The following is a 17,930-nucleotide window of genomic DNA, read 5'->3' as shown; positions in this document are numbered from 1 at the left end:
TTTAAGGTGTGGTATATTCAAGCGGTCGCGTCGCGGTCACATTCGAGCTCCGACTCGGAAGACTTGAAAATCATCGATGTTTGCGTACATCGATAGTTGGCAGGGCTTTGCTTTGTTTTGCAAATTCCAAGCGGAGTTGAGGCTGTGACAGATTGCGGGTGCGAGTTGTGAAGCAAAATTGCGTCATCATCAGCTCCTGGCCAGAGAAGAGCTCAGGGAACGACGCAGGTCCGCGCCCGGGGACAAGAAAAGCCTTTAGCCACGAGGACGCAGAGGGATCAAAGGCGGAGGAGGAGGCGGTGGCCGTGTCACCGGAGCTGGAGGAAATGGCCAGCACCACTGGAAGTGCCCCCAGCCTGATACCCCCCCAAAGCGGGAGTGGTGGATCTGGCACATTGGAGGGCACACTAAGCAAGTGGACTAATGTGATGAAGGGCTGGCAGTACCGCTTCTTCGTACTGGACGAGAATGCTGGTCTGCTGTCCTATTACACGGTGAGTGGCTGCAGTGGACCTTCTGACTGAATCCCATATCGCCCCCAGAACGAATTCCCCATAGCCCGCAGCCTTATCTTATCTGCTATAGATACATTTGGATACACATACACACTTGTTGGTGCGCTTTTATTGCGTGATTTGGTGACAGGGAATCATTTTGTTGAGTCTGGCTGAGGGGTCTGACTCTTGCGCCTCTTGGAGATTTGATAGGCACTATTATAGAAGTCGTAAAAGCCGTAGAACATGCCTCCGATGACGGCGGTGAAGTAGAGGAGCACTAGGGGCGGCATGCCACACAATACCAACTGGGAAGCAACCTGTGTGAGGATAAGGGCGAACTGCGTCATCTGAGTCACTGTGATGCACTTCTTCACTGGGGTGAGGGCGCGGACCAAGTTCTTATCCGCCACTGCCGCCACAAAGTAGTACGAGTACATAATAACGTGAACGATAGAATTCAGGAACACGCAGAAGTAAGCAGCAGAACCTGTAGAATTGTACACATTTGAAGAAATGATCGGTCACACGGCCGGCAAGCTTACCATTTTCGTTCAAGTTTATTAGTATGTACACCAGCGTTACCGTGGAAAAGTGGTGAAAGAGGTGCAGCCTGGACACTTGGTTTTGTTTCTTGCGAAGCACAAATATGACTGTTTCTATAAGCTCAGAGATCTTCAGCCAGAAGAGAAAGTAGGCCAAGTTGTAGTAGCGTCTCACGAGCTCCGGGCTGCTCCCGACGTCGCGGCATTTCCAAAAGAAGTATATGGTGTTGTCCGTAATTAACAGGACCTGCGAGAGAAGAGCAATTAGCCGATGCTGCTTTTGTAAACTGCAAATATTTACCTCTTTAATAACATATATGCAGGACACCACCTGGATGAAGTTATGCACCAAGATCAGGCGCTTGAGCTCGTAAGGCTTGCGCCACTCCATGAAACTGTAAGCGAGGGATTAAAGGTCTGTTTCCTATATAAGTAAGCAAGCGGACCCGCTGAATTGCTAATGCCGGATCACAGACCCGCATGCAAACAAGCGGCGCAGGCATTAGCATGTGGACTTACTGCGGTCCCGCTTTAGTGACAAAGTACAGGTAGAGGCCCAGCACTGTGATCATGTACCAGGGATCCTTATACAACGCAGGAATGTCCACCACCGCCTGAAAATTTGGACCTGCAATACGATTGAAGGCATGAGACAGTTTCCTATACTAATCCAAAAGGTCTTTACTGGTTGACGCCTCCATTTTGCTTCTTTGTGTTCGGCTTCTGCTGGCCTGTATCCTTCAAGTGGCGTGGGACTGTAGCTCTACCGCCTCGACCGCCGGCGCACATTTAAGCGTGAACAGCACACCGACCACTGTTTTTATTTCCCTGCCAGCATAGATTAGAATTCATTAATTTTTAGCACGCGTAATAACCCTTTGACAGCAATAGCTGCGAATTAATGAACTGAACTAGCCTAATTCCGACTGCATTTCTCTTACAGTCGAAGGAGAAGATGATTAAGGGCGTAAGGCGCGGTTGTGTGCGCTTAAAGGATGCTCTAATCGGAATCGACGATCAGGAGGACAACACATTCACGATCACTGTGGACCATAAGACCTTCCACTTTCAGGTAAGGTCCTCCTTAGTAAAGTAGTGTAAAAGTGGATCAACAATGTTGGTCTATGGAAATCTTTATCCATAATAATGTATTATTATTATTTCACTGCTTTTTGTAATAGTAAAAAAATTACTATAATAATTAAAATTCAACTTTGTTTATAATATGAACTGTAATGAACTATAATATGAACTGAATTCCAAAGTTGCATTGATTTTTTATGACGGGTAGTGTTATACGTAAGCAACAATTAGATCAAGAGGGCAGCACGTTTCTTTTTACTATTAGCGGTTTCGTAGTAAAAGATATAAGCAAGCATGTTAGCCTATCCTCCAGGCAAGCAGAATTTTCGCGCTATTGCCGGAAAAGGGTATCCGGGCAGCGACCCAGAAACCACTGTCTGGCCCTCACGTTTTTCCTTTTGTTTGACTTTGTTGCCTTGATGTAACGATAAAACTTTTCCCAATACCCACACACAACCAAAAGGACCCACTAAACTTGCCAACTTTCCAAACGTTTGCAGGCGCGACACAACGAGGAGCGGGAGCAGTGGGTGCGCCGCCTGGAGGACACTATTCGACGCCACGCGAACCGGTCGCGTCTGTGGGACAGCCAGAGCGCCTTCTACATCGCCGGTGGCTACACGAAGGAAGTGGGCGGGAGCGGAGTAGGCGGCAGAAGACCCAACCACCTGGAGTTGGTGGCGCGCCGTGTTTCCGAGGCAGATGCCTACCTCCAGCTGATGATTGAGCAAACGAACGTGAGTATTGTGCCACGTAATGTAGGCATTATGCAATTTATTGTCATTCTTGCTCTTTCTCTGTTCTGCCCAGTTGCTGGACAAACGCATCGCGGAGCTGACCGATCCGGCGGAGCAGTCTAAGTGCAAGGCACTCCAGGACAACGCAAATGTGAGTAGACTGCGGTTACATGTGTCCCTGTGGCTCAGTAACTAAAATCTCCAGGTGCAGCTCGTCACGGAAATTGTTTGAAAGTTTCTCCACTTCGGCGTACGTCAGACGCCAGTAGTTTTCGTCGACTGCCATGTAATAGTCCGCGTCCTGGTTATAATTAACCTTTCGAACACCTAGAACACAGCCGGTTTTTACTGCAATATCTCTTCCGTAGAGACTGAGCGTAACGTTCAGCTGCATTCCGTCACTGGGTGTGACCAGCCAGAGCACGAACTCGCTGTTTCTCTGGCTATCTGGTAAACGCCTATCTCGCAGACCCACATAAGGTGATGTCCGGCACATTAGCACCACCAACGGGATGTGACCTTCCAGGTGTGAGTGCTGCTTCAGCAGGAAGCTGTTATAGGCCTCACATTGCCGCTGGGACATCAATAACTGTTGTGCATTGTAAGCCAGAAGGCCCAAAACCTGATTATCATGATGCTTGCAGCTCTTCGGCTTGAAAGAAAGCACAATCTGTTGATCTTTTACTACGGAAAGGCAGTGCCTAAAGGAAGCATCCTTGTTATCATGATCACAGAAGTAGTGCAGCAAAAGCAGCTGACTGTCTATTCGCCTTTGGCAGCCCTCAAATATACAATTTTTTACCTCGCACTTTATCAGAAGTTTGTTGGGGATAGTATCTTTGTCCTCCGAAGGGACTTGAATTTCATCTGGAGAATCTGCATCAATGGTGCCGAACATCGTCTGAGACATTAGCTTTCTTTGATGCGACTGAAACTTCTGCTGGTCATCCAGCTGTTGCATTCCCACGCGCAGTGTTTCCATTTTGATGTTGAGCTCCCTAAGATCGCCTTCCAAATTGAACTTGGTCTTCAGCTTGTTCTCCAGTTTCGAATGCTCTTCATCACGGTTCTTTTTATACTCTTCGAATTGTGCGCACAACTTGTCGATGCTGTGGAGCTTTGGGTCCAGGAACTCCATTGCAGATTAACTCTTATTGAAGCTTTTAAACCTTAAATGTAATTTGATTGGGAATTTAGAGAGTCCGTTTGCGGGATTGTGTGTTTTGTTATCCTAGTAAAGTTTGTCATTCGAAGCGTATTACTAGGCCCACTGGGCCGCCCACTCATATCGATTACCAATGCAAGTTCAGGGTTAAGAGGCGACCAGATGCAAAGGCCTGAGAGAATGTCAATCGACCGGCAGCTGGCCAACTATGGCAGCTGCTCACTTCCTCTGCAAACTTTGACAAAGCCGTACCGCTTTTTTCACCACTCCCGTTGGCTTATCTGTAGTTCTCATTTCAGGCCATGCTGGATCACATTAAACACTCGATTGTCAGCCTGCAGATTGCCAAAAACATGGCCCACCCCATAAATGGAATCTACAACGGCCCACCGGCCACTGCTTCGACTAGTTCCTCGACCAGTGGAGTTGCCATGGGCAGTTGTAACAACATTCAGGCAGGTGGCCTAAAGGTGCCCCTGGAGGGTCAAGTGATAGGCAAGGGTGAGCTGGTCGACGACGAGGATGACTCGGCCACTGAGAACGGTGAGTGCACTTGGCCAAGCAACTGGTCATCGAGCCAGGGTCAAGTTGTTCGAAATCAATGCGAAATCTCAATTTGCATTACCCCCAATAATCTGGCATTAATCTTGGCAGCCACCACCGCTCCTTTGGGTTTGGTTGTGCCAGAGACCTCATACTCGAGCAGCGAGGGCGAGGAGGACTTCTACGATGCCTACGACGATCCCTTCACCAGCCTTGGCAGCTCTCCGATTGGCTGGTAAGTGGACCACTTGCAGGTTTTATAAGTAGCAACTAAAACAGCCACTTGACCAAGTGCGCCGACTGGCCATCAATCAGATGCGATGCGGCAGCCGGCAAAACGTGCTATGTTATGTGTAATGTGTTCTGCGTGCTAATATTACGCATTCATTGCCCGCAGTACGAATCCCCCGCTCCGGCACTGCTTCTCCTCCTTATCCTTTGAAAAGGCGCATGCGCCTAAGCAGCGCATGCAAAATGCAATGCCCGAAGTTCGTCGCAGTCGTAGTTTGAGGGCAGCCTGTAATTTCTGTCAAGTCGCGTGTAAATAATAAATACAAAAACTTCTCCTCCTCCTCAACTGGCTCTCAACGGAGCTTTGTTGGCACAGCTGACACCGCTCTGTCGTCGGCTACTCGATTCGTCATCGACATCCTTCGGCCTAGTCGTAGTTAAAGTCGCCATTGTGTATGTCTGTCAGTTCTAGTTTCGTTCGTCATCGCCTCGCAGCGTCAAAGAGCTCCTTTGGGTGGAAAGTGGACCCCCTCGGCTCTCAGTTGGATTTTTCAGTTGTTTTTCTTGATTGCAGTAATGGCCTAGACCACTCCGCGGCTTTTTTCTACGCTTCGATTCGGGAGCTTCCGCTTTAGGACCGAAATTATGCTGCTGCTAGGAGTTCAGTAACGAATACGGCCAGCATCAGCATCTCGAACCATGTTTAAGAAGTGGGTCCGACGTGTTAGCCTGAGGTGAGAATGTACAGTATAAAATGTACATGTGTGCCAGGTCGACCTAAGTGTTTCCCTCATTAATTGTAAATGAAGCCAGCAACTTAGGTGGAAAAGGAGACGGATGCGGGTTGCAGATACTGTTGTGCCTAGGGATTTACACGCATATTATGCTTAAAGATTTATCCAAGATATCGCAGGAACCCTAATCAACAAGTCCTGATTTCACTCTCATTTTACATTGAACAGCGCAACGCGTGGGTTTGCGGAAACCACATCCCCCACCCACGAAAAGGCACCGGATGGATTTGCCGAGCCAGTGGCTCTGGGCGACTCAGTTGCCCCCCAAACGCTGCCAGAGATCGATGAAAGCGTTGCCGATGCGGACACCAGCATTAAGACAGCAAGGACCGCCGTAAGTTCCGGAAGTGCCAGCTATGATAATGGAATAGACTACGACGCCTTGTACGAGGAGGAGGAAGAGACGGACCTCAGTATGGAGGCGCACGGATCGATGATCACGCACTTGTTGTCCCAAGTTAAAATCGGCATGGACCTCACGAAAGTGGTACTGCCCACGTTTATTCTGGAGCGCCGCTCGCTATTGGAGATGTACGCCGATTACTTTGCTCATCCCGATCTGTTTATAAAGTATATTTTTAAGGCGTTACATTAATGATATAACTCATAAGCATCATACCCAACAGAATATCGGATCTGGATGATCCGCGCGACAGAATCGTCCAGGTCTGCCGCTGGTATATGAGTGCTTACCATGCTGGACGCAAAAGTGCAGTAGCCAAGAAGCCGTACAATCCCATTTTGGGTGAAGTATTTCAGTGCCATTGGGACATTCCTGGTAGGAAATGCGAAACAAGCTACTGTGGACCAGCACTTACGTGTTTTCCTTAATATTAGGGTTATCCCAAGACGGTCAGGAGGTACGTGACGGTCCAGTGCCTTGGTGCCGGCGGGATCAACTCACATTTCTAGCTGAGCAAGTGTCTCACCATCCGCCAAGTAATACAAAGAAAAAAAAACTTTATGTTTATTAAAAACGCATTTATTTGTTTCAGTTTCTGCCTTTTATGCGGAGCATTACAATAAAAAAATTACATTTGCGGCACATGTCTGGACCAAGTCGAAGTTCTTGGGGCTCTCCATTGGAGTTCATAACATTGGTGAAGGCGTTGTGACCCTGGTGGATCGCAGCGAGGAGTACATAGTGACCTTCCCCAACGGCTACGGCAGGTGAGAACGTGGTATTTCTGGTTTCAGACAACTTAAGAATATTTCCATTACCTAGGTCTATTCTAACGGTGCCTTGGATTGAGCTCGGCGGTTCGGTGGAGATCAAGTGCCCACAATCTGGATACTATGCCAACGTGGAGTTCCTCACCAAGCCATTCTATGGCGGCAAACGTAATAGGATTTCTGCAGAGGTGACTAGCTCTGAACTCCTAATGTGCATGTAGATTTTGTATTAATTCGGAAAATTCTTAGGTTTATGCGCCCAGCGAAAAGAAACCTTTTGTCTCTATTTCCGGCGAGTGGAGCGGTTTGATGGAGGCCAAGTGGCATGATAAAAACGTAAGTGGTCCAAAATATGTTTGGTTTATGTTTGTAGTGTACTATTATATATTGTTTCTGTAAATGTTGATCCTTTACTTGTACTTCTTCCTCCGCATACTGCGCCAAATGCTGCAACAAACAACCCCACGAGTTGACAGCCACATCCACCTTTCACACCCCACCTATACCTCTACTTACTATCCACGATTCTTCTGCTTTTCTCTTAAATAGCTCGGGAGCATTTCCATTGTGTGTTTACTTTGTTTGTCTAGAAAATCGAACCCACAAAATAATCCTATGCCTGATTGTCCAACGTTGTATTCAAATTGTTGCTATCTGTACTTATGTATATGTATGATTGTTGTGTGTTCAGTATTACACCCAGTCCCAATCAGCTTGACCACATAGTGAATCTGAATGAATCTCTTGAATTTTCTAGAAAACCGAAGTATTCGTCGACGTAAATCGCATACCCATATTTAAGAAACAAGTTCGACCAATCGTTGAGCAGGATGAGTACGAATCGCGGCGCGTTTGGAAGGAAGTGACAGCGGGACTCAAGTAAACAGCATACCAATCTGCCAATTAATCCCTGACCCTCAATTGCACGACCTGAAAATGTAATCTCTCTGTTCGTTGCTCTTCCGCAGGTTCAATGACATCGAGCGCGCTACAACTGCCAAATTCGTTGTCGAGCAACAGCAGCGAGATCAAGCCAAGGTCCGCAAGGAATACGATCTGGCCTGGGAGCACAAGGTACGCCACTTCGATATAATGTTAATCAGTTTACAGATAATATTCCTCCTCAGCACTTTAAGCCCGTGGGCGACAACTGGATCTACGCCAAACCGCTGAGTCAGCGCATGTATTTGCAAGAGAAAGAGGCCAAGAGATAATGCCTCCGACTGACATCGAGAGCAACAACACCAAAAACGTCTATTTATATGGATCATATCAAGAACGAGCCTCAACTATATGTTTAATTCCACAAGTGCGCAAACCTCTCAACACTGATGATACGACGTAACGAATGCAGGAAAAGCTAGAGCGACATCTAGAAAAAGGAGCCTCCATGGTCTGGTTATTAATTGTAAATAATATACACAGAGAAAAAGGAAAAAGAAAGGCTCTGCTCATTAGGTTGAAACGCGAGTTAAGCTCGACAGCTCAGCGGAGACAGAAAAACAAACACTCACAGTTTCTATACACAATTAACGATTATTATTTACTACTAAGTGCTAGTGTGTTTCAAAGGCAATCGCAGTAAACTGCAACATAATGACACCTTTTACATTACTAACATTTACTAACTAGCAACAAAGAAAGAAATCCAATACATAAAGGGATATATCAAAAGTTGTAGATTACGAAATGATAGTAATTTAAGGATAGAGACTCTATTTTTGAAATAAAAGACTCTGCTATAGACAAAATACAATACCGACACGCTAGTATCTGACAGATACTGCCCCTTCGCTTGTTTCCAAGACCTCAACAGACCAACGGACTTTAAAAACACGGTGCACAATGATTTCCCGATCGCATAGTTTATAAATTAAATACAATTACCTTTAGTATTATGTTTCAAATTCCACTTGTCACAATAAATAAAGCTTTACTAACAGTCCGCTGCAGACATACCTTTATACCGTACTGTAATAAAACACAATTGAAACCCGAAATCCAAGAAACATTTAAAAGTTAACTATAAATTTAATTTTTAACTTACGAGCCAGGAAGCAACACCACCCACACAGCAAATCTACCGACTACTCTCACGCAAAGTTAACGCAAAATGAAACGAATAAAGTAAATACGCTTCGAAATTGATTTAAAGTAATATTTAACGAACTAGTTACCCTGTAGATTAAACGAATTGTAATGCCGAGGGCTTTAATTGGAACTTATATCCAAGCCCAGGTATAACATGTATATATTTTTTTCGATTTTCTTTTTAACCAACGTGTTAATCAAGAAATTGAGCAAATACCCCAAACGGATTGATTAAAACGGATACAAGTATTGATAATAAAGCGATTTGTTCTTTAAGCAGTTGTGATGGATTTTATATTTCGGGCTTACCAATATTAAACAATTTTGAAATGTACACATCATTCATAGACTTTTTTATTATATTTCTGAATGTTATAGGTTTTTAATTGAAATGAAGTTTATGCCGGTCTACATATGTTATATTATTTGCTCATTTACACTAAATTACCATTTCGTAAAGTTTTGAATATTGTAACAAAAATAATGTTATTATTGGAACCGATATCCTTTTATTTTTAATCGAAACTTTAGTTGTGCTCGTTGATAGGCGACCTAGAGCAGTGTCATCTCTTTTTTAAAACGTACGGTCACACTATTGACGTGGCCTCAAAATTTTTTGTTCTCCGGAAAATGCAAAAAGTTTGCATATAAGGTAATTGTGCATAGCAGTGTACGACGCAAAGTCCAAAGAATACGCCTGCCAATCTAGGACCTGTTCGCATCCATCCGGAGCTCGCGAGAAGCGCCAGAAATTGTGTAAGAAAGAAACTAGTGCGGAAGGAAGTTTGTGAGTGGAGAGAGGGAGGGTAGTGCGAAAATCGTTTAATTTTCCTTCGCGGTGGAAAAATCTTGAGGATTCAAAAAGATTCCTTTGAAAGTGTCCAGCCAGTGGTCTCTACAGCTAAAAAGGCTTTTCCGTCGAATCGAAAGGGAGAAAAGCCAATTTAAAGTCCGCAGCAAAATCGCCAATAAAGGGGCGCAAGAAGAAGAGGCAACTACAAAGTGCAAGTGCTGGTCGAGAAACTACATGTCACTGAAAACTGAAGCTCGAAAAAGTGATAAGTGATTGGTAACCATGTTATGGACACCCCATTCGATATGCCTTGATTGCCCCAATTAGTTTAAGTGGGTGTTGAGGTGGTGGGCGTGGCGGGTTGCCAATAGGCACGTCATCAAAAATTCGCTTTGTTTCGAAGACGAATCCTTTCTCTTCCTGCTGGCTTCCAGTGCATCTGGGTCACCAACCACACCGACTCACCTTCTGCGATCGTGGATGGCGAGGTCAAGTACTTGGAACACGTACACTCATACGCTGTACATCACATATAACCCATAGCGATCTGCTGTCGAAGCTGTTTAAACAGCCAAATATGATACAATTATCACACTATTTCCGACTTGCTGTTGACGTAGACACAGTTCTGTAAACACTGGCTCAAGACATTTACCTACGCAGCCAGACTAGTTCAAAAGTTAATAATAAAGCCCCATTAAAGCAGAATTTCACATTCCATTTGATCAGCTATCACTGCAATTTTTACATTGTCTGTCAGCTGGAAAAGCATCCCATTTGAGATCTTGACAACTTTTATCAGCCGCACATTGCTCAAGTTACGCGTATTTTGTCATTGAACGATAAGATAATTCCTAGTTAACTGTCGGCATGTTCGGCAGAGACGTAATCTTTGCCAGTGATAAGATAGCAACTAAACAAAATGTAATTCTTCATCTTTCAGACCACAAACTTATGAATTAGCAGCATGTCGACCTACAATCCGAACTTCGTGCCTCCCGCCCACGCTCCCATGCCTCTGAACGGAAATAATCCAGTGAATGGTGTGCAAGGAAGCGACCAGCAGCCAGGTTCTCCACCTTATATACCACAGAAGCAGCCACAACAGTTCCAGCAACCACCTCCTGCAGCAGCTTTTCCGGGAGGAGGAGCGCCAGGTAATCTGCCACCGCTGCAGCAGTTCAACAGTGGTATTGCGAACCAGTTCTTGCCGCCCACGTCTGGAGCAGCTACACCTCTGCAGCAACTGCCGCCCAGCACTTTGCCGCCCCATCTGCGTCCGCCCACCGTCAACGGTCCACCCCTTACTAACGGCAGCAATGGGGCGTCCAGTGCGAACTCCTCGCGCACTGCCTCCCCAAGGCCAGTGGGAGCTGCCCCTCAATACGCTCAAGGACCAATCGCCGCAGCGCTGAACAATCCGCCCCTGGCGTCGGGATTGCGTCCTTCGCCCCAACCGGCGAACCAATCTCTGGCCAACTTGACGAGCAATCTGGGAAATCTCAACTTGAACACCACTCGAGCAAATGGAGGTACCAGCGTTGTGCCACAGCCCCAGCAACAGTACCCACCTCTAACACAGAAGGATGGTAGGGGAGTGGCCTCGGCCCAAGCAGGTCCACCGCACTTTAACGACGCCAACAGTTTGTTGGCAGCCGGCGGAGGTGCAGCTCCAGTAGTTCCCAATTCTATGGCGACGCCGTTTAGTGGACAAAAACCTCCCAATTTGGTTCCCAATCCGGCCAAAATGTTCGGAAGTGCATCGGTTCCCGGTAGACCAACGCCAACACCAGCGGCCCAACGAATTCAATACGGAGTACCCCCTCCGACTAACCCCGAGCAGCAGAGCCAGCAAAACAACAATCTGCAGCAAGCACCGCCGCCACCAAGAGTAGGAGCGGTATGGCCACCGAGCTTAGCAAATGCAGCGGCGCCGGGAGCCCAACCTTTGCTGCCTCCAGCCCAGCAGCCTTTACAGTCGTATCCATACTCCCAGGCTTATCTACCAGCACCACAGCAGCAACCACTACCTCCTCAGTCTGCAGTGCAGGCACCGCCGCCGGGAATGTTTGGAGCCCAACCCACTGGAGCTCCGCTACAGTATCAGGCACAGGCGCCTCCTCAGGTTTATGGACAACAACCTCAGCAACCACCCCAGACCGCTTCTGGGGGACCATATGGAAACACTGCTCCACTAAATGTGGCTCAGCAGGGATTTAGCAGACTGTGGGGACAGGATACAATCGACCTGATGCAGAACCGGCATATTTTATCGCCGGCAACGTTGCCTCCGCCAAAAGTGGTACTGCACAACCAGTTCCACGAGTCCATAAACTGTAGCCCAAGCATTATGCGTTGTACGCTGACCAAGATCCCCGAGAGCAACTCTCTGCTGCAGAAGTCGCGCCTGCCTCTGGGCATTGTGATACATCCCTTCCGCGATGTGAATGTAAGAATTTTATTGAACATAATTTGATCTGAAAGATTAACTTGGCAATCCTCCCACAGAGCCTCCCTGTAATTCAGTGCATCAACATTGTGCGTTGCCGGCTGTGCCGCACATACATTAATCCCTTCGTTTACTTCGTGGACAGCAAGATGTGGAAGTGCAATCTGTGCTATCGGGTCAACGAATGTAAATGAAAAGAATTCCCCGCATAACATGGATTTAGTAATCAAAAGTTATTTTTCTCGTGCAGTGCCCGATGACTTTCAATTCGATCCGGCCACTAAGACATACGGCGACGTAACCCGAAGGCCCGAGGTACGCTCTAGCACCATAGAGTTTATTGCTCCTTCGGAGTACATGTTGCGACCGCCACAGCCGGCCATGTACCTGTTTCTTTTTGATGTCTCAATAATCGCGCAGCAGAGTGGCTATCTGGAGGCCGCTTGCGCCGTGCTCAACCGGCACCTAGACGAGATGCCCGGGGACGCAAGAACTCAGGTGGGATTCATCTGCTACGACAGCTTCGTGCACTTCTACAGCATGGCCGAGGGGCTCAACCAGCCGCATGAAATGACGCTGCTGGACATCGACGACCCCTTCCTGCCACGACCTGACAGTTTGCTGGTAAACCTGAAAGAGTGCAAGGAGCTGGTGCGTGATCTGTTGAAGCAGCTGCCGAAGCGATTTGCCCACACCCACGATCCGGGTTCCGCCTTGGGTGCCGCTCTGCAGGTGGCTTTCAAGCTAATGGTTAGTTCAGTTGCTCAAAACAAAAGAGAAATCTTAATCATTGCGAATGGTTCTCCTTACAGCAAGCATCAGGCGGACGTATAACCGTCTTTCAATCGTGCCTTCCCAACAAGGGACCCGGAGCCTTGGAGCCGCGTGAAGATCCCAACAACCGTTCGGCAAAGGACGTGGCCCACCTTAATCCGGCAACCGACTTTTACAAGCGCTTCGCCCTGGAATGCTCCGGTTATCAGATAGCCTGTGACCTCTTCCTGATGAACCAGCAGTACAGCGACATGGCAACCATCTGTAAGTGACTCCTAATAATGTAAAATCAAACATCCTTTTTGCTTAATTTCTTTGAGTTATCTTAATAGAGCACCGTAAACTTATTTTATTTAAATTTTTTAAAAATATTCCCAATAGCTGGCATCAGCAAACACAGCGGCGGCTGTGTCCACCACTTTCCGCTCTACCAGAAGACCAAGCCACATATGGTAGAATCGTTCCGGGCGTGCTTCAAGCGCTATCTTACCAGGAAAATCGGATTTGAGGCTGTAATGCGAATCCGCTGCACTCGCGGCCTGCAGGTGCATACATTCCACGGAAACTTCTTCGTGCGCTCCACGGACCTGCTCTCGCTTCCAAACGTGAATCCGGATGCGGGATATGGCATGCAGATCTCCTACGACGAGAGCCTCACGGACGCGAAAACGATTTGCTTCCAAGCTGCGCTGCTCTATACGAACAGCGAAGGAGAGCGTCGAATCCGGGTGCACACCGTGTGCTTGCCGGTGACCGCTTCGCTTCCAGAGGTAATGCACTCAGCAGACACGGAAGCAATCATCGGACTGTTGTCGAAAATGGCCGTTGACCGGTCGGTCGCTTCCAACTTGTCGGACGCCCGCGACGCATTCATTAATGCTACGATCGACGTATACAATGCCTTCAAGATAGCACAAAATCTGCCATCGGGACAGTCAGGCCAGCTGATAGCACCGCGCAGCCTGGCTTTGCTCCCGCTCTACATATTGGCCCTGCTTAAGCACGTAAGTTTTTTAAAAATTACCTTAGTTAACACAGCTAAACTCGTTTGTCTACTAGCCCGCTTTCCGAGTGGGAACTAGCACACGACTGGATGATCGGGTCTACGCTATGGATTGCATGAAGACGCTACCGCTGGACCAGCTAATGAAGTACGTGTACCCAGAGCTGTACAAGATCGATGCGTTGATCTACCACGCCCGAAACTCGAACATTAGTACGAACCAGGAAGACGACGAGGACGAGGACGAACCGTTGCCGGAGCTGCCGCGTCTACAATTGTCCGCGGAACAGTGAGTAACGTTTATATGCTTCTTGACTTTCGATAACAACAATGGATTTACTTCTATAGCTTGGATTCGCGGTCAATATTCCTGATGGATTGCGGCACGCTGATAATGATCTATGTCGGCCTAAATGTGCCGCCTGATGTTTTGGAAGCTGTGCTGGGTATGATCTTTAAATCCAAGCAATTTGTGTTACTTACCTGTTTCTAATTTCAGGAATCAGCTCCACTGCAGAGCTAGGTGACTACATTTACGGATTGCCAAATGTTGTGAGCAACGAGAACGATGTGCTGAAGCGCTTTATATTGCGGCTCAACTACGATAAGCCTTACTCGGCGCTGGTGCAGATAATTAGGTAAGTTGGACCATTATCAAAAAGGTGTTAATACCTCGCTAATCATTTTAACTTAAATTAAAGGGACACGAGCACGGCCAAGGGCCAGTTCATCGAGAGATTAACCGACGATCGCAGTGAATCTAGTTTGTCATACTATGAATTTTTGCAACACATTCGGGCTCAGGTTAAATAGTACATAAGCAGAATATCCTACCACTATTGTATGCAACAAAAATACGAGTTTCTTAGAACCTAAAAACTCAGACTCTGGTGACTAGAGGCACGAAGCGAATCCAGGTGAATCTGGCGCGAAACAATGGAGACCAGTTCGGGACAGACATACACTTGATTCACCTTAACCCATCCCCTACCCACTCTCTCAGCTTAGTTATTTTTAAAGTGCATGTATTTATTTATTTGTTGATTTGTTGCACTAAAAATAAAATTAAATCAATTAAATATCATAGTAAATGCGAGAGAACCAACTTGTCACAACAGATTAAGATATCGTTGCCAGTTTGATTAGGGCAAACATTAGTCAAAAGTTCAGCTAACCAGTCAGTAGAGCACCCAAGGAAGAGGATTGCTCTGTTATTTATTATAGAAACTTAATGCAATAAACAAACGAAACTGTTGTACATTATGCTTTAACGCGATTTTTGTTCGTTCCAACTGCTTCAAACATTCTGCAAACTCTCAGCCCCACAAATTGTTATCGCTTACCCCATTTGTTTGCTGTTTTCAGTAGTATTTATTTTCCGGAATCCAGATAAACCTATATTTATTTATAAGTGTAAGGAAAGGCGCTTTGTTGCACTGTAGTTAGCGAACTTATTTCAAACGAATGTAAGGAAATAGATTTGGTATTGTGTATTGCATTCATTGGACTGCTAGGCAGTGAATGTCTTAATCTTAGAAGGAATATTATACTGTATCAATAAAGAGACCCCAGCCCTGTAACTCATGTGGCGCAGTTGTCGTTCTTTGAGTGGGCTAAATAATCGAAAACCCATATACAAATACTGTACCATACTTTATACACATACGAGTACATCAACATATAAAGCGAAATAAATTTTAATTAAATCATAAGGCGACTGGTTTTATTTTCATATTTGCTAGAACACCTGTTGTTTTGTCACCGAACCCAATATAATTTTGGTGAAGACCAACAATGGCTGAATGATGGCAAATAAAACTCAAAAAATCAGTAAGCAGCATTCACAGCTCTTTTCAAGTAATATTATTTTAACACTTAAAAAAACCCTTTACATAAAGGAGTTGTCAGGACCTAGCCAGAGATTCCTGCAACATATCAACTTTAATAATGGACAAATAATATTTAAAAATCTGGACTTACGGATTAAAGAAGGGGGAGCGTGGTGGATACTTCTTTTTCGGTGGAGGAACCAAGATGGGATCCAGCTTATCATCGTTTGTTATGTCGAGACTTTTGGGAGTGGGGTGCTGCCAATCTAAAGACTTCTCATCTGGTTGGTAGCCATCAGTCGCGTGCTCAATCTTTACGTGTACCTTCAGATGGTCCTGGAGAAGGAACACCTTGTCGCAGAGCTGGCATTGTATGTGTCCCTCTGTGTTGCCCACATGGGCTTCATGAAATCTTTTGTAGTGCTGGTGCAACTCCAGCGAGGATCGCATCGCGCGCCCGCATAGATCGCATGTTTGGCCAGTGTTCTCCGGCTGCGGAAAGTGGATGGGCAGGTGTTCGTCCAACTTCTCAATGGCATCAAAAGTCTGCTCGCACAACAGACAGGAAAGTTTCACTTCAGGCAACGCCGTTTCCATTATGTATTTATTTCACAGTGCGACTTGTTTAATTTTATATAAACTTATGACCATATTGTCGTAAGTGAAATGAAACACTATAATATATTTTCAATTCATCAAGTTGTGAACTGTGACGTTACTACTCGCATTCTGATATTCTTCCTAATTCCGTTATTTACACGTCTTTACGAAATGTCCACTCTATTCTATGCTCACTCAAACAAGCCTTTTCTACGACTAAAAGAAATCAAATGTTCTTTTCATTCTTTTCAAACTTATTTTCATTATCTATAGAGAAAATCGAGAGAGAGCGAGAAAATCGAGAGAGAGCAAGAAAATGAGAGAATTGTAACAAAAACGCCTGAGAGCGGAGTGTCAGATCAGTGTTTCGCGTTTAGCCTTTTTCAGCTATAACATAAATTAACTATTGTGCGATGTGAGAAGTACGGCAGATAATGCTCAGCGTTTGCTCGACAAGTTCTCGAAAAAGGGCGCAATTTAATACAACAGATCACCGTTTTTTTGATATTAAATCTGTTCTTTCTTTCCTTTCTAAACATACATTAATATTGTATCCACTTATGCTTGAACTAGGATACTTTCTAGGATTTACATAGGTTTACAACCAAAACTGCGATCATATATATGTAAATGAGTGACTAACATGCGAAATCGGTCGCAAAGGAATGTCATTTGAAACCGCCTTCCAGTGCTGAAAAGGAGAACGAAGAGAGAACACATTTTTTTAGGTATTTTATATGTATGTATATACATGCATATAAACATACATATGTAATTTTGTAGTTCTACGCTAGCAAAGTGAATTCCTCTTAAAATATGTTTTTTTTTTTTTTTTATAAAATACTGCATTTTTCAGCAAATATACGCAGATATAAAGGTGTCCATGTTTATAGAGAAAGCCATTAAAATATAAATACATTTAAAAAATTGTTTTTTTCCTTTGCTCGTTTTTAAACTGCATATGCATGTATGTATATACATATATACATAGGATTTCACATATATGATTTCACAGCGGTAGAGTGGATGTATGTATGTATGCCTGACTAATTTTTTAATTAATTTGGGATACTGATTTAAACTTAACACCAGACGAACATAAAAGCTAGAAAGCAAGTACCAAACGAAATTTTTGTAGGTCCTAAGCTCAGTTTTCTGATAACGTTTGCATTGTATTGCTCAGCGTAGAAACGGAAAATAAAAAGCTTGCTAAAGCATTATGTTCTCCTATTACTATTATTATATATTATTATTTTAGGTTTTTAAAAAATTGAATTTGAATAATATGTTATTTAATTTTTAAAACATAAAAAAGCTTAACAGACGGATTATGACTTGTATAAAATATTTTAAAGAGCAATAAAGTGTCTATTGTTCTGCAAGTACAATTATTAACAAAAAATGTTAAAAATTTCTGTTTTGAACTTTAATGATATGTTATGAATTAAAAGATAATAAATGCAGCATCCCGAAAAAAATATGTAAAAAACAAGGAATAGTGAATAGTAACGGTGAATTCATCCCAATTTTTTATTGTTTCTGAAGGCTAGGAGCTCTGACCTTCTGAGAAAATTATTATATGTTCAGTTGATGCAAAACCCATTTGTAACTACATATGTTAAATGT

General features: G+C 44.9%; 5 protein-coding genes across 7 annotated transcripts; 2 read left to right on the top strand and 3 right to left on the bottom strand.

Annotated features, from left to right (window-relative positions):
* Window positions 1-65: 65 nt before the first annotated feature.
* On the top strand, window positions 66-9,132 carry LOC120446338 (oxysterol-binding protein-related protein 9). 2 transcript variants are annotated; one of them, XM_039627259.2, is made up of 15 exons: window positions 66-494; window positions 1,983-2,111; window positions 2,623-2,859; window positions 2,933-3,010; window positions 4,324-4,567; window positions 4,679-4,802; window positions 5,761-6,162; window positions 6,219-6,370; window positions 6,430-6,531; window positions 6,588-6,762; window positions 6,818-6,953; window positions 7,015-7,101; window positions 7,523-7,644; window positions 7,734-7,839; window positions 7,893-9,132. In XM_039627259.2, exons 1-15 carry the CDS (start codon window positions 327-329, stop codon window positions 7,977-7,979), a joined length of 2,349 nt encoding a protein of 782 aa, XP_039483193.1. In that variant the 5' UTR covers window positions 66-326; the 3' UTR covers window positions 7,980-9,132. The 2 variants fall into 2 exon arrangements, with proteins under 2 accessions (XP_039483193.1, XP_039483202.1); XM_039627268.2 differs by lacking the exons at window positions 66-494; window positions 1,983-2,111; window positions 2,623-2,859; ... (1 more) ...; window positions 4,324-4,567; window positions 4,679-4,802 and adding an exon at window positions 5,409-5,532.
* Window positions 591-1,881, bottom strand: LOC120446357 (elongation of very long chain fatty acids protein 7). The gene is made up of 5 exons (XM_039627292.2): window positions 1,725-1,881; window positions 1,559-1,667; window positions 1,341-1,434; window positions 1,040-1,286; window positions 591-984 (listed from the first exon to the last, which is right to left on the bottom strand). Exons 1-5 carry the CDS (start codon window positions 1,738-1,740, stop codon window positions 650-652), a joined length of 801 nt encoding a protein of 266 aa, XP_039483226.1. The 5' UTR covers window positions 1,741-1,881; the 3' UTR covers window positions 591-649.
* LOC120446350 lies at window positions 2,865-4,116 on the bottom strand. Its single transcript, XM_039627280.1, has one exon. The coding sequence runs from the start codon at window positions 3,995-3,997 to the stop codon at window positions 3,026-3,028; it is 972 nt and encodes a 323-aa protein (XP_039483214.1). The 5' UTR covers window positions 3,998-4,116; the 3' UTR covers window positions 2,865-3,025.
* A 260-nt stretch (window positions 9,133-9,392) lies between the features above and the next one.
* LOC120445791 (protein transport protein Sec24A) lies at window positions 9,393-15,587 on the top strand. 2 transcript variants are annotated; one of them, XM_039626401.2, is made up of 10 exons: window positions 9,393-9,508; window positions 10,593-12,098; window positions 12,158-12,284; window positions 12,349-12,848; window positions 12,911-13,136; window positions 13,254-13,876; window positions 13,932-14,164; window positions 14,224-14,321; window positions 14,375-14,513; window positions 14,577-15,587. In XM_039626401.2, the coding sequence occupies exons 2-10, from the start codon at window positions 10,617-10,619 to the stop codon at window positions 14,686-14,688; spliced, it is 3,540 nt and encodes a 1,179-aa protein (XP_039482335.1). In that variant the 5' UTR covers window positions 9,393-9,508; window positions 10,593-10,616; the 3' UTR covers window positions 14,689-15,587. The 2 variants fall into 2 exon arrangements, with proteins under 2 accessions (XP_039482335.1, XP_039482344.1); XM_039626410.2 differs by having other exon boundaries at window positions 9,457-9,612.
* Window positions 15,571-16,538, bottom strand: LOC120445805 (uncharacterized zinc finger protein CG12744). Its single transcript, XM_039626421.1, has 2 exons — window positions 15,856-16,538; window positions 15,571-15,800 (listed from the first exon to the last, which is right to left on the bottom strand). Exons 1-2 carry the CDS (start codon window positions 16,299-16,301, stop codon window positions 15,764-15,766), a joined length of 483 nt encoding a protein of 160 aa, XP_039482355.1. The 5' UTR covers window positions 16,302-16,538; the 3' UTR covers window positions 15,571-15,763.
* Window positions 16,539-17,930: the final 1,392 nt, after the last annotated feature.

Source organism: Drosophila santomea, chromosome 2L (genome assembly GCF_016746245.2).
Source record: "Drosophila santomea strain STO CAGO 1482 chromosome 2L, Prin_Dsan_1.1, whole genome shotgun sequence".
Taxonomy (NCBI): domain Eukaryota; kingdom Metazoa; phylum Arthropoda; class Insecta; order Diptera; family Drosophilidae; genus Drosophila; species Drosophila santomea.
This window is presented reverse-complemented; position numbering and strand designations above follow the sequence as displayed.